This window comes from Rhinatrema bivittatum, chromosome 6 (genome assembly GCF_901001135.1).
Source record: "Rhinatrema bivittatum chromosome 6, aRhiBiv1.1, whole genome shotgun sequence".
Lineage (NCBI taxonomy): Eukaryota > Metazoa > Chordata > Amphibia > Gymnophiona > Rhinatrematidae > Rhinatrema > Rhinatrema bivittatum.
The window spans coordinates 139047623-139062666 of record NC_042620.1 but is presented as its reverse complement, the minus strand read 5'-3'; the positions used below and the strand labels follow the sequence as shown (position 1 = coordinate 139062666).

The 15044-nt window shown below is 41.5% G+C and overlaps 1 protein-coding gene across 6 annotated transcripts in view; it reads right to left on the bottom strand.

Moving 5' to 3' along the window:
- Window positions 1-15044, bottom strand: part of GULP1 (GULP PTB domain containing engulfment adaptor 1) — a 611398-nt gene that overhangs the window by 186852 nt on the left and 409502 nt on the right. For all 6 annotated transcript variants that reach the window (XM_029605977.1, XM_029605980.1, XM_029605975.1 and 3 more), the window contains one exon: window positions 14521-14592. In XM_029605977.1, coding sequence (XP_029461837.1) covers window positions 14521-14592 — 72 coding nt within the window. The remainder of the gene's footprint in view (window positions 1-14520; window positions 14593-15044) is intronic.

Sequence of the window (15044 nt, the reverse complement as noted above, 5' to 3'; positions counted from 1 at the left end):
TTTGATTTTCTGTCAGCTTTGGGAAATATGCATCTCTGATATCTTTGTACTTTGCACAGCATAGGAGGAAATGCATTACTGTTTCTATTTCTCTGGAGTTGTATTGCATGCAAAGTCTGACTTCTTGGGATTTCAGTTTCTGTTGGCAAATATTTCTATTTCTAGTCTATGATCACTTATTCTGTATCTTGTAAGAGTGTATTTTTTTCTTTGTGACCATAGTGTAGTATTCTTCTAGCATGAATTTTCCATGTAGGGAGCTGTAACAGGTCAGCTTGTTCTACTTAGCAATTTGCACCTCCCAATAGGAGGCATATTTGTGTACTACGGCACGTTGCAATATTTGCATTACTGCCCTTTTGTAAGCTGGGTTGTAGCTGTTTGAGATCCCAGTGTTAATGTTGGCTTAGTGTGGTAGGTTCACTACATCGGTGCCGACTCATTTTTTCCAGGGTCTTATTACTTTACAGAGCACCTGGTAAAGGAGAGATAACTTTGAAACCTAACCAGCTATACTTGAACATTACCACCATTATTAAGATGACACCAGAATTTGAATATTATTTTTTGCATGGACAGTAGTAAGGGGAAGTGTAATTCTGCTCTGCACCCATTATTAGGTTTGTTTCTATACCCACAGAGTGAGTTTACAGAACTGGACATACAGGATTTCTATTGGGTATTCTCTTTTTGTTCTGTGTAGCTTGTGGTTTATGATAAGCCCCAGACCTCATGGCTACAATAAGAGGATTTGACTGAATAATGCTACTGAATAATTTTAATAGTCTTACTGTGGAGGTTGAATTTGTTTAGAAACTGATATTGGAGAAGTAGATGCTAAGAAATGAAGATTATATTTAAAGGCATTTATCTGGATAACTTGTGAGTTAATAATACAACTACTTATCTGGCTCTATCGTTTCCAGATAAATGGGAGGCATTTCAGGGTGGAGTTGAGTTAGCAAATATTGGAGTTATTAGGCTATCAGAGCAATGCTGGAAGCTGCCAGGAGTGGTAGGAAAGTACCACGATCCGGGCAGCAGTAAGGAGTTTGAGAAGATGCCAGCTGGGGTGGAAGGGTTAGAGTTAGGGTTAGGGTTGAAGAGAAGGGGAGGAAGGAAGAGGAGGCAACCAGAGGAAAGGTATTTTGGCATACAAGATGGGGTGGGGGAGGAATGGCTCTGGTGAGTTGCCCCAGAGCAATTATATTTTTAAACTTTGGAGGGGTTAAGTAGGATGGGGTGAACTTGAGCTAGCAGGCTCCATTTTTGGCATTGGGTTGGGGGATTGGGCTGCTAGGCCCATGAGGCAGGGGTTTTTTCCCTCTTTTTTTTTTTACAGCAAGATCGCCACTTAAAGTTATCTGGGTATAGATAGCTGGATAATTCTGAAACCTAACTAACAATATTCAAAGCAAAGCAAAGGGATAATCAGCAGGACATTTAGCCTGCTGAATATCCCTAATAATTTTAGAAGAATAAATTATCTGTTAACCAGGTTTTAAAATATTGCTGTCAAACTTGTGTGTGTACTTGGCAACAGCTGTACAGCTAAAGAACAGATAAGACCAACAGTGTGACCCAAGTTTAGAGAGCTATTGAGGGAACTACATGGGGGAGTGAAACCCAAACCTCTCTCTCCTACTTCTAACAAAGAACCTCCCCATTTAGATAGTAAATTCCTTTTTCATGAGGGAAACCAAAGGCTCCCTAAATTGAAGTAAATTACTTTAATTTTCATTCGTTGTAGATTTTTTTTTTGCATTTTATATTATTTTCCCCTTCATACACAATGCACATTACAAAACCACAACAGATTACTTAATTCAGACAACAGAAGCATCTGTTCCTTCTCTCCTCAAATATTACTCTATTACCTTCCCTCTTTTTCTCTGATCATTTTCTCTCCTTTCCAAAAGCAATACCCAAATTTATATCCATTTGTTTTACAGTGTTTTTCCTATGAATTTCTTACTCTCCCTCTCTCCTATAAAAAAAAAAAAAAAGTATTGTATGTAAATTTGATCAAAATTCAAATTTCATTCTTTTCTTCCTCCTGTACTTTTGGAAATACAGCCTATAGCTAACTGGGTTTTATGTACCTATTTTATATCCCTCTTCAAATTCGGTCTAGTTATTTCAGTGACTGTTTTCTGTTAGTCTCCACACACCAGGACTTCTTCCAGAACTCAATCATCATATAGGTTCTAAATGCAGTCAGTAAAGGTTACTGTGGTAAATTATTTTAGGGAGTTATTTTTAGCTTTCTGGAAGAGCACTGTATGCGAAGATTGCTTTGATCCACTATTAACCTTATCACCAATAAATATGGGTTAGTATATTGTACATAACTTATTATAAGGATTATTAAGACATTTTAAAACACTATACTGTTGCATACTTTTTGTCTTTCTTCTCTAGCTTGCTGAGTAATGAGTTGAGATAAGGTGGGGACATCTGTTTTCCAACATCTGTTTTTCTAAGTGAAAAGGCTGGTGAAGGCCCATGCTCAGAGCCTACCACAGGATGTTTAACATGCCATAGTCTAATAAGCTATAGCTAGCCATTTATCTGATCAGTTGTGAGTGCAAGTCAGAACACCTAAAATTGACAGATTTTGGATTAAAGCCAGAAAATGAGAATATAGGAAGCTACAATTGACAATATTCTTTAGATTATGAAAAGACAAGAACTAATAGCTAGTTCATGGGGGTCTCCAAGCACGTATTGTTTTTTGTTTCACAGGATATACTGGCTCATACAAATGAAGACCTATGAGGGAAGTGTCTTTTGTATAAAAACGTATTTTCTTTAGTCCTATCTTTGTTATTGCAATAGCTATTTGCCTTTATTGATTTATGCTTTTTTTTTTTGTTTCTATACTTACCTGCTCCCCAAGAAGTAGTAAGTAGCACATAAGCCAGCTGCCGACACACACTTTACCAGGACAGTTCTTAATGGCGTTGTCCTGGCCGGCCCCTACCCCCACCCCACCCAGGCATTTGAGAACACACCGACAAATGTGATAAAGCCTTAATGCAAGCAATCGCATGCCTTAACGCTACTGAAAAAGGTGTAGTTAAAGCCGTGCAATAGGGCTTCGCGAAACAGTAAACCCAGCCTACTCCCGCCCCTAACTCCTCCTCTTTTTTGGATTTGCATCACACCATGTTATGGTGCTATCGCAATGGTTAAGGGCTTATCGTTTTAAGTTAACGGTGCTTTTTGTATGCGTTAAGCCCTTAACGCATGCGAAAACACCTTAGCGCATTTTGATAAATGATCCTATTCATTTGTTACCTCAAAAAACCCCAAAAAAAACCCTTTCCAAAACCAGTCTCATTTTGTTTCAAAAATATTTTCCATTCTAAAGAAAAATGTGGTACAATAAAATATTTTATTTTTGTTGCCCTGTTATTCTGCTTCTTCACCACATGACGATCCAGGTATAATTTACATAGCACTCTGATTGGCATATAGTGTAGTATTTGGCTTCAAAACTGCCGGTTTCTCAACTTGCCTAGGGATACAGATTAGCTTGCTCAAAGATAGAGTTGACAGTCTGTTTCATTTACAATAGGCCTCTTCTGTAACTGCAGTAGATGGAGTAAATGTCTTTGGCATGTATGCAATGGTCAAGTCTCTGTAGTTGGTAAAGCTAGATGCAAGGAGGTATACTGAGGTATTTTTGCAGAAGTCAATTCTGAAGCACATTTATGGAAGAGATTGATTACATAGTAACAGTCAAAGTCATACAAATAAAAATATATAAAAAAATCAAAATAATTGCAATAACTAAATGTGTTAAACAAAAATCATATCTATTAAGACCAGTTTGAGAAACTTTTCACTTTGAAATAAGCCCAAAGACAATTTGGGAATTCTATATTTTGGGTATCAAGAAAATCTTAAATATATGTCAATATTTAACTACTACTGTGAGGAAACACTACAATTGAGACTAGGACCAGCAAACTTTTAATTTAGAAAAGGCAGCTGTACCAAACCAAAAGGAAACCCTGTAACTTAAGCTCTAAAAGCTTTTATTATATTTCTTCAGCTCTAATTATCTCTCTTCTTCAAAGTTTATCATTCTATAATGACATCACTATGGTGTGACAAGCCATCAACAAAAGATTTCTTGCTATATAATAAAGGGCTTTTCTAGCATATTACAATTAGAATCTAATACAAAACTAATGGATTCTGAGGAATGTTGGTTCAATAACTATTTCAATAACTATGAGAATACCTGGCACTGGTTTAGACAGATTCTCTTGCATTCATCCGAACTTCCTCTGAACTCGGCATGACCATTTCTGAGTCAACATGTTTCAGTTGGGTCTTTCACCATCTATAAAAGTGGTACCCCTTCACGTACAGCAAACCATGTTTACAGACTGCCCTATTTTTTTGTTGCCCTGGCAATCTCTTTGGGCTTGATTATCTCTCGAGTTTAGTTTAATTCTGTTTCTTGTAAAATATGATTTTGGTGTTTATGAAATATGCCAAGAAATTTCTATAATATATACAATCATACAATATCAAAACACAATTTTAACCAAGAAATACAAATAATTTTAGCAAAGGTGACACAAAAAGGGCCTCCAATAAAGAAACAACAAAATGACAAAAAAAAAAAACCCCCAACAAAAAAACAGAACACAATCCCATAAAAAAAAGACCTTTGAAAAAACAAATGTACTGCCATTCCACTCATTGTAAGGATTTCTAACTCAGTTTCAGAATAACGTGAAGAACTGATAGAAAAAAGCAAATGTTGCTTACCTGTAACATGTGTTCTCACAGGACAGCAGGATGTTAGTCCTCACATATGGGTGACATCATAGGATGGAGCCCAATCACGGAACACTTTTGTCAAAGTTTCCAGAATTTTGACTGTCCCTACTGGGCATGCCCAGCATGGCACTAACCCTGCAGCCAGCAGGGGTCCCCCTTCAGTCTTATTTAAAAGCTACAGGCAGTGCCGAAAAATAAAATAATAAAACGTTACGAACCCAACACCGCGGGACAGCGGGCGGGTTTCGCAGGGTGGCGGGTGGGTTTCGTGAGGACTAACATCCTGCTGTCCTGAGAGAACACCTGTTACAGGTAAGCAACATTTGCTTTCTCACAAAAGCAGGATGGTAGTCCTCACATATGGGTGAGTACCGAGCTGAGGATGTCCGAACATGCACCAAATGTACCCAAAGGCGTGCAACAGGCACTACAACTAGGGTGGAATTTTGGTAGAGGGCATCCTGAACCCCACCGGGCAAGCGGAAGGGTGTTGGTAAGTCACGTTGTAAACAGGTTGTGTAAGACAGATTGGCCGAAGATGGAATCTTGTCTTCCAGCTTTGTCCAAGCAATAGTGGGCTGCAAAGGTGTGGAGAGAACTCCAGGTGGCAGCCCTGCAAATGGCAGGAAGCGGCACCAATCGTAGGTGTGCTACTGAAGTCGTCATGGCCCTCACAGAGTGTGCTTTAACACGGTCTTGAAGTGGAATGCTTGCTGATAGCGGACTGCATATCCTTTTGCTAACCAGGAGGAGAGAGTCTGCTTACCCACAGGCTGCCCCAGTTTGATAGGCAGGAAAGAGACAAATAATTGAGTGCTCTTTCTGTGGGCAGCTATACGGTCTAGGTAGAAGCTAGAGCCCGTTTACAGTAAAAGAGTATGCAGAGCCTGCTCTCCTGGATTGGAATGGGGCCTGGGAAAAAAGGTAGGTAGTATGATGGATTGATTGAGATAAAACTCCGAAACTACCTTAGGTAAGAACTTAGGGTGAGTGCGGAGTATTGCCCGGTCCTGCAGAAGTTTAGTGTAAGGTGGATAAGTAACTAGGGCCTATAACTCACTAACTCTGCGAGCCGAAGTGATTGCCAAAAGGAAAATCACTTTCCATGTGAGATAGCGAAGATCGCAGAATTGGAGAGGCTCGAATGGTGGTTTCATGAGCCGACCCAAAACTAGATTGAAATTCCAAGAAGGGGCCGGAGGACGAAGAGGAGGCTTTAGGTGAAGCAAGCCCTTCAAAAAACGTGTAACAAGGGGTTGTACTGAAATAGGAACATCCCCCACAACTTTATGGAAGGCGGCTACCGCACTGACATGCATTCTGATGGAAGAAGTTTTTAGACCGGACTCTAAGTGCCAGAGATAGTCTAGAAACTTCGGGATTGGACAGGTAAAGGGGTCAAGGGACTAAGAAGAGCACCATTATGTAAACCCGTGCCATTTGTAAGAGTAAGGTTTGCTCGTGGACACCATGTGTCCCAGGAGGATGAGAAAGTGGCGTGCAGTCGCAGAGTGCTGAGACTGCAGCTGGTGTGCAAGAGACATGAGAGTGAGGGCTCGTTGTCGAGGTAGAAAAGCCTTTGCCTGCAAGGTATCCAAGTCTGCCCCAATGAACAGCAAGGTTTGAGATGGGACTAAAGAGGTTTTGTCGTAATTGACGAGAAATCCTAATGTAATTAGAGTGTGTAAGGTTAGATTGAGGGACGACAGAGCAGTTTGCTGAGTGGGAGCCCTGATTAACCAATCATCTAGATAGGGGTAGACGTGAACACCTTGAGTCCTTAAGGAAGGCTGCAACCACTACGAGACATTTTGTGAAGACTCGTGGCGCAGACGCTAGGCCGAATGGAAGCACTCGGTACTGGTAGTGCTTGGGGCCTACTAAAAACATCAGGTATTTGCGATGAGAAGGAGTTATCGCAATATGAGTGTATGCGTCCTGGAGGTCGAGAGAGCAGGCCAGTCTACTCTTTGTAGAAGAGGAAGAAGCGAGCCTAAGGTTACCATCTTGAACTTCTCTCGCTGGAGGTACTTGTTGAGGGCCCGCAAGTCCCGAATAGGACGAACGCCTCCCAATTTTTGGGGGATTAGAAAGTACCAGGAATAGAACCCTAGGCCATGCTGAGAGTAGGGTACTGGCTCTATTGCCTTGGACTGGAGAAGGAGGGAGACCTCCTGATCCAGAAGGATGGAGTGATTGGATATTCTCCATGTCAGTAGAGGTGGGGAGTCCGGTGATACGCAGAGAAAGTTCAGATGGTATCCTTGAGCAATTATCGCCAGTACCCACTGGTCTGAGGTGATTAAGTGCCATATGTTGTTGAAGTGGCACCAACCAACCTCCCACTGGTATGTGAGGCAATGGAAGCTGGCTGCTGCTCTCTAGGTAGAAGTCAAAAACCTGAAGCGGGACCTGGTTGAGGAGCCGCTTGCAATTTTTGTTTCTGTGTCTGACGAGACAGGCCTTTTTCACTCAACGCACAATTAAACTCTGGAATTTGTTGCCAGAGGATGTGGTTAGTGCAGTTAGTATAGCTGTGTTTAAAAAAGGATTGGATAAGTTCTTGGACGAGAAGTCCATTACCTGCAATTAATTAAGTTGACTTAGATAATAACCACCGCTATTACTAGCAACGTTAACATGGAATAGACTTAGTTTTTGGGTACTTGCCAGGTTCTTATGGCCTGGATTGGCCACTGTTGGAAACAGGATGCTGGGCTTGATGGACCCTTGGTCTGACCCAGTATGGTATGTTCTTATGTCTCGTGGAATGGGATCTGGCTGGAAGCGGGTAGGATTTTTTCGGGCAGAAGAATGACTTCTTAGGTTCTTTCCTAAAAAGCTTTTTAGAAGAGTAGTTAGAAGGCATCAGAGAGCTGTCTTAGGGTCTCATGATGGTCCTTAAGTTCCGCCATTGTCCATTGGATCTGCTCGCCAAACAGATTTTCTCCAACACAGGGCAGGTCGGATAACCTGTACTGTACCTCAGGGTGAAGGTTGGAAGACTTGAGCCAGGCCCATCTCCTTGCCGAAATGGCTGCTGCAGATACTCTAGTAGCAGTATCAAAGATATAATAGGATGATCTGATCTCATGCTTGCCTGCCTCAAACCCTTTGTTTACTAGGGTTTGGAGTTGTTCTTGAAATTGCTGAGGCAGGGAGTCTGTTAAATCTTGTAACTGCTTAAAAATGACCCTATTATATTGGCAAGAATATAAACGAAGAGAATTTTCTTTAAATTTAAATATACTATTGTACAGAACTTTTTTATTAACATTCACAAAGATGTAAACATATACACAGTTAAAACTAACTAATCTCAGTCACACCAAGCATTCAAACATTAAAATCTAAAAACCCAATGACCCAATGTAATTCCTCTTACAATACATCAGATTAAAGTGCAAGAACGATACATATCAATGTTCATAATACAAGATTTGGTTATCTATTATATTGGGTCATATAGAGCTGATAAGAGGCAATTTAGGAGATGAGCATGATCCTTGGAAGACACAGCGACCAATGGCATCTAGAAACTTCTGTTCCTTGCCAGGAGGAAAAGAAGTGTGAGGCTTTGATCTTTTGCTCTTTTCTGTGCAGATTCTACCACTACAGACTGGTAATCCAATTGAGGTTTTTGAAAACCTGGAGCTGACTGCACCAAATAGGTAGTGTCAGCTTTTCTGTGGACTGGAGCAATGGAGCCAGGATGTTCCCAGTTCTTCTTAAGGAGATCCAGAAGAATCTGGTGGATAGGGATGGAGGTCATTTCCTTGGGAATTGGAGGTCATTTCCCAGGAATTGAAGCAACTCCATCATCTGATGTCTATCATCCTGTTCAGTCTGTAATTGGAAGGGAACCAATTCAGACATTTCCTTCACAAAATTTATAAATAAAGGTCCTCTGGAGGAGAATGCTTTCTTCTTTCAGTAGGTGAAGGTGGTGAAGGCAAATCATCAGTGTCTGGTGAAGAATCATCAGTCCAGGTGTCGTAGGGATCAGCACCTGCCCCTCTAGGAGCTAGAGGGGGACGGGGTGGTGGGATACCCAAGGGTCCTGGTCTAGGCTCCAAATAATCGAAGGAATTGGAGGCACTGATGAAGGCATCGAAGGCACCGGCGCAGGCATAGAGGGTATCGATGGATGGCTCGGTGGCGCCGACGGGCATATCGGCACCGATGGTTGGATCGGTGGCGAGGGACGTATCGGCATTGATGGCTGAGGCAGAACTTCAGATGGAGGGATGCGGAATGGTATTTCTCCTCCCAATGACAAAGTAAGCGGGGAGGGCACCAGAGCCATCGGTTTCCCAGGGTCTATCAGTAGAAAAGCGGCAATAAGCGCTTCCATCCTGGAGAGCAGCGGTGCCAAAGCTGCTGGAATCGGGTCGGTGGTCGGTTCCACAATCGGTACCAGTGTTGGTGCCGGAGGAACCTGGAGTCGTTCTATCACCTTGTCGATGGCCTCCTGAACTATCCAGTCCAGTTCTTCTCGGAGACCTGGAGCAAGCAGCCCCAGCTCCGGAACAGAAGGAGGAGGCAGAAGCATAGCCAGTGGGACCACCGTTTAAGGCAGAGTCGGTGCCTTTTTTGGACGATGTCGAGGTCGATGATTTCGCTCCCTCTATGGTCCGAGACTTTCAATGTCAATGGCGATGCTTGTCTCTACGATCCCCTCGGTCCTGAGGGGGAGTAGAGGGTGTCGAAGACCGAGATGTCGTTGACTCCGGGCGGTCACCGGCTGGTGGTCGATGCTGGCGCGAAGTTGATGGAGCCGGTTCTGATGTCGTCGACGCAATAGACTGAGTCGGGGTCTGAGCACGGAAGAGAAGTTCCATCTTCTCCATTCTGGCCTTGCGACCTTTGGGTGTCATTAGGGCACATTTGGTGCAGGTCAAGACATCGTGCTCTTCTCCAAGACACATTACACAGACTTTATGGGGGTCTGAGATGGACATGGTGCGATTACAGTCCGGGCACCGACAGAACCCCGATGCCATGGCCATGGAAAAAACTGAGCTGTGGTACGGTCAACGGCCAGTAGGCCGTGAGGGCCAAACTAGACAGGAATAGATGGAAAATGGGTAAAAAACTTACCGGAGTACCGCGGCTTGAAAAAGTTAATGGAGGGACCCCTGTGGGGCAAATTAGCTTTTAGTAATTTTGTGAGGAAAATTCCTGTCAGGAATCTCTGCAGAGCTCCTTAACCATGAGGCTACTGCTGCGTGGAAAATAGAAGACTAAAGGGGGACCCCTGCTGCCTGCAGGGTTAGTGCCATGCTGGGCATGCCCAGTAGGGGCCAGTCAAAGTTCTGGAAACTTTGACAAAAGTGTTCCGTGATTGGGCTCCATCCTGTGATGTCACCCCATATGTGAGGACTACCATCCTGCTAGTCCTGTGAGAAAATTTGATACAAACAAAGTTTTTGTGTACCCCCTGGTACACAAAAACTTTTTTTGTGTACCAGGGGGTACACAAAAATACTCCTCTACTCCTTACACAATTCCATCTGGTGTCCCTCAAGGCTCTTCACTATCTCCTATATTATTTAATATCTATCTCCTCCCTCTATGTCATATTCTTTCTTCTCTTGATTTACAATTCAAAATCTATGCTGATGACATACAATTTCTGGTTCCCTACAAAACATCCTGGTCAGCTACTCTATCCATGGTCTCGCTTTATCTATCTACCATCAACTCTTGGCTTTCCCATAACCATTTAAAGCTAAATCCTTCAAAAACCAAAATTGTCCACCTAACATCTATCTCAGATTCCTCTATCGGCCCTCCTCCTCACTTAATAACAAATGGCATATCAATCCCAATAACACAATACGCAACAAATCTAGGAGTCATTATAAATTCAGATCTCTCGATGAAACAACACATATCCTCTCTTACAAAAAAATTATTTTACAAACTCCAACTCCTAAAACGTCTCCGTCCTCTTCTTTTCCACCGAGACTTTAGAACCGTTCTTCAGTCTCTAATTTTTTCCGGTTTAGATTACTGTAATGCTCTCTATTTAGGTTTACCTGATTCCTCATTATACCCTTTACAATTGGTTCAAAACAGCGCAGCCCGTATCTTATCTGGTATTACACTTCGAGATCACATTACTCCTATTTTACAATCCCTTCACTGGCTACCCATAAAATTTAGGATAAAATATAAAGTACTCACCATAATTCACAGCTTAATACACAATCCCTCATCCACCTGGCTCTGCTCTATACTCCGCATTTATAAACCCGCTCGATATTTAAGATCATTAACCCAAAACCTACTTGACATACCATCACCACGACAAGCAAGACTAGAAATCACTAGGAAAAGGGCATTCTCTGTAGCAGGACCCTCACTCTGGAACTCTCTTCCAATCTCTCTCCGTCTAATATCGAATTCACTCCATTTCAAAAAATCTCTCAAAACATTTATTTCAACTCGCCTTTAACATACCACCAACTCAATCGACTTCCATTACTCAACCTCTACTTATCCCTACTACATCTTCATGATATCTAAGTTCAGCTTATTCCAACTTGCTCCACTAAGTGATATCTTTTCACCCATTTTTTTGTACCTTTGGCCCGTTCTTCCCTTCCTCTGCTTTTCCCTCAAGGCATAAAATTCCTTTTTGTTATAAGATAAAGCATTTTTGTTTAATTGAGCTACCTAGGCAGCTTTATACCATTTTATGTATTTTTCTCCAATCTATTTTAATTTTGTTGATTTTACTTCTTTTGTAAATCGTTTTGACAAAACTTTATTTTAAAAACGGTATATAAATACTTTTAAATAAATAAATACAGGTTATATATATATATATATAATACCTATGCCCTACTACAGAAACAGATAAGTATGGGAAAATAAGTGTGGTAGCTTGCTGGGCAGACTAGATGGGCCGATTGGTCTTTTTCTGCCATCATTTCTATGTTTTTATGTTATTAGTCCACAACTAGGGGGAAGATCATCAAAGTTCAAAGGAAAAGTAATGAACTAGAGTTTACATAATAAAGATAATAGCAACACACTGATAAGGCCCTCCCCCCTTATATTATAGCATCTAACTGATTAGAGAAGAAACAGATACAGGGATGGAAATATCAGTTGTCCCTCTGTTGTTGCCTCACATTCAAGAAAACATGTAATTAAGTGGGGTCAAAGAAAACATTTGACCACATGAAGTTTTATAACACACTTGCAGGGAAAGTTAAACCACCAAAAAAGCACCTAATTATAAAACTCCAGGTTGTAGCAACAAAAATCTCTCTAAGTCACTTTTGAATCATCATAGTACATAAGGACTTTCAAACTGTGAAACAAAGGCTCCCTATTACGGAAAAATAACTTTGGATTCTGGTCATGATTATATCCTAGAGTTAAAGTCACAGTAAAGGTTGCTGAAGATATTGTTTCATACACAGAATTTTCCAATCCAACGGCTGAGGAGGTCCACACAAGGCTGAGGTAATACTGAATCTTGTACAGCATTTTTCATAGGCAAATAGAAGGCCTTAGAAATATGAGGCATTACATTTTCAGGAACTTTTAATACCACAAGCAAACATGTCCTAAATATTTCAACTGCAGAAACCATTCTTTTCTTTGGGAAATTAATAAGTCTAATATTCCATCTCCTGAGGACATTATCTAAATTCTCAAAATAACTGTAATAATTAAATAAGATAACCATTTGACAGATTCCCTGCAGACTCTTGAAGCACTGTGATTTTAGTTTTCAAGGATTGAAGAGTGGCATCAGACTGCTCCCAAACATAATGCAATGCTAGGGCCAAACCTTCTTGTGTCAACAAACTAGCCCATTTGAAAAGAGAGCCTGGTCAACACTTCCCAAATAATTTCTAATGTAACAGACTGTGATTTAGGAAGTAAAAAAAAAGCCTCTAACTCCACTGAGGAAACCAACTCCACAAGCTGACTGGAAGAAAGAAGAAAAACTCCAGAGGGGCGACGACTCAGGCAGCAACTTCCCAGACACTGCCAGTAAATTGGCTCCTGATGACACAGGCCCTTGAACTGCCAAAATGCTCATGGGGGACTATACATCATCAACTGCTGTTGTCCAGTCACCACCCTCGATCTCAGGATACTGAAAAACTGGCTTGAGAGGGGTCTGACATTGCTCCGGGGTGAATGAAACATCGTCTAGGGCAGGAATAGGTGATCCCGCAGCCAATTCACCATCCAACAACCGCCATCTGGAGTGGTTCATGGGGTCCAAGGAATAGAGAAGATGATCCACGAGCCCGGTAATAGATGTCTCTCCCGACACACTTGGGTAAACACGGGCCTTCCCTTTACATAAGAACATAAGAAATTGACATGCTGGGTCAGACCAAGGGTCCATCAAGCCCAGCATCCTGTTTCCAACAGAGGCCAAACCAGGCCACAAGAACCTGGCAATTACCCATCAGAAAAGTTAATATAGAAACCAGGAAAACTTGTTTTTAAGGAGTCAAGGAAGGGACCTCCGAATCCAGACATCAGTGTGTGACCATCTTGGATCCATCCCCAGCAAAATTTCCTGGATGTGATTATAAGCCAAAAAATCCAAACAAAATTACAGATACATATGACAACTGACAACATCTGAGACAGTTGTTAATCGTAGTTCTAGAATAAACAGGAAAAATCCTCATTGCTTAATATCCTCTAAATCACATAGTCAAAATCTAGAGTGGAAAAAGGTGGCACAGAGTAACAGCAGCAACCATCAACAGGTTTTGCTTCAAGCTTCTTTAGGGACATTACCCACTACTAATGTCAAAGGAGTCACTCTTCACATTGGGCCGGATTTTAAATGCCCTGCGCGTGTAAATCCGGCCGATTTACTCGCGCGCCTATTTTGCATAGGCCGCTGGCGCGCATATAGCCCCGGGACGCGCGTAAGTCCTGGGGCTTCGTAAAAGGGGCAGGGAAGGGGTGTGTCCGGGGGTGGGGCGCCGGCCTGGGGGCGTGGTCGAGGCCTCCGGACCAGCCCCTGGGTCGGGTTATGGCGCGCCAGCAGCCCGCTGGCGTTCGCAGATTTACGTCTGCTTTCAGCAGGCGTAAATCTGCCAACAAAAGGTAGGGGGGGTTTAGATAGGGCCGGGGGGGTGGGTTAGGTAGGGGAAGGGAGAGGAAGGTGCGGAGGGGTGGAAAGAAAGTTCCCTCCAATGCCGCTCCGATTTTGAAGCAGCCTCGGAGGGAAAAGGCAGCGCGCGCCGGGCTCGGTGCGCGCAGGTTGCACAAATGTGCACCCCCTTGCACGCGCCGACCCCGGATTTTATAAGATACGCGCGTATCTTATAAAATCCAGCGTACTTTTGTTCGCGCCTGGTGTGCGAACAAAAGTACGCGCTCGCGCAAAATTATAAAATCTACCCCATTGTGCTTCTCAAAAGACCCCTCCTGTGGCCTTCTCTTATTCAAAATTATGTGTGTCAGTTTTGATACTGTATGATTATATATTTTTTGGATATTTATTTATGGGAGAATTTGAAATTTATTCTTTAAACATTTGATTTATATTAAATTTCTTGTGATTTATTAAAATTGTATAGATGCTTTAATATGATATATCTTTCTGAATATTCTGTTGATTTGCTTTTGGATAAGAACCTCAACTAAAACAAAATCATTGTCTGAGCAAGTATTGTGTATTGAAAATAATTCTTCACATATTTATTATGTAAGCAGTTGTCCTACCTTTAGTTTTCGAACAGCATCTCGAACAACTTCTGTACCTTTGGGCTGTTCCACTTCTGTACTGCCAAGAAACTGAAAACCATACCATTAATGAATACAGAAATGATTAGAATTAGAAGACTAACAAGTTACTAATTCATTAGAGGAACTTAAAAATACCAAAATAATATGCTATTAATTAGAAACTAAGTTTTAGAACATTAAAGCTAACATGTCAAGTTGATTGACTATTTGTACATATTTGTATAAATGTTATGGGCAACAGAAATTTTGTGTAAACAAAGCAATCTAATTAATACTATTTAAATTAGTTATTCATTAAAATATAGCAAAAGAGATGCTCTAGTATTTTTTTTTAATTACAGACACTTTAATAAAAATTACATATTTATTAAAACTATAATTTCCAAAGTCCTCCAATAGAAGGGGTTTAATCACTTGAAGGTTTCTAATAACAGGAGAATATATATATATTAGGAAATAAAAATATATTCCTAACTAAAGAGTTACTATTATATATTTAG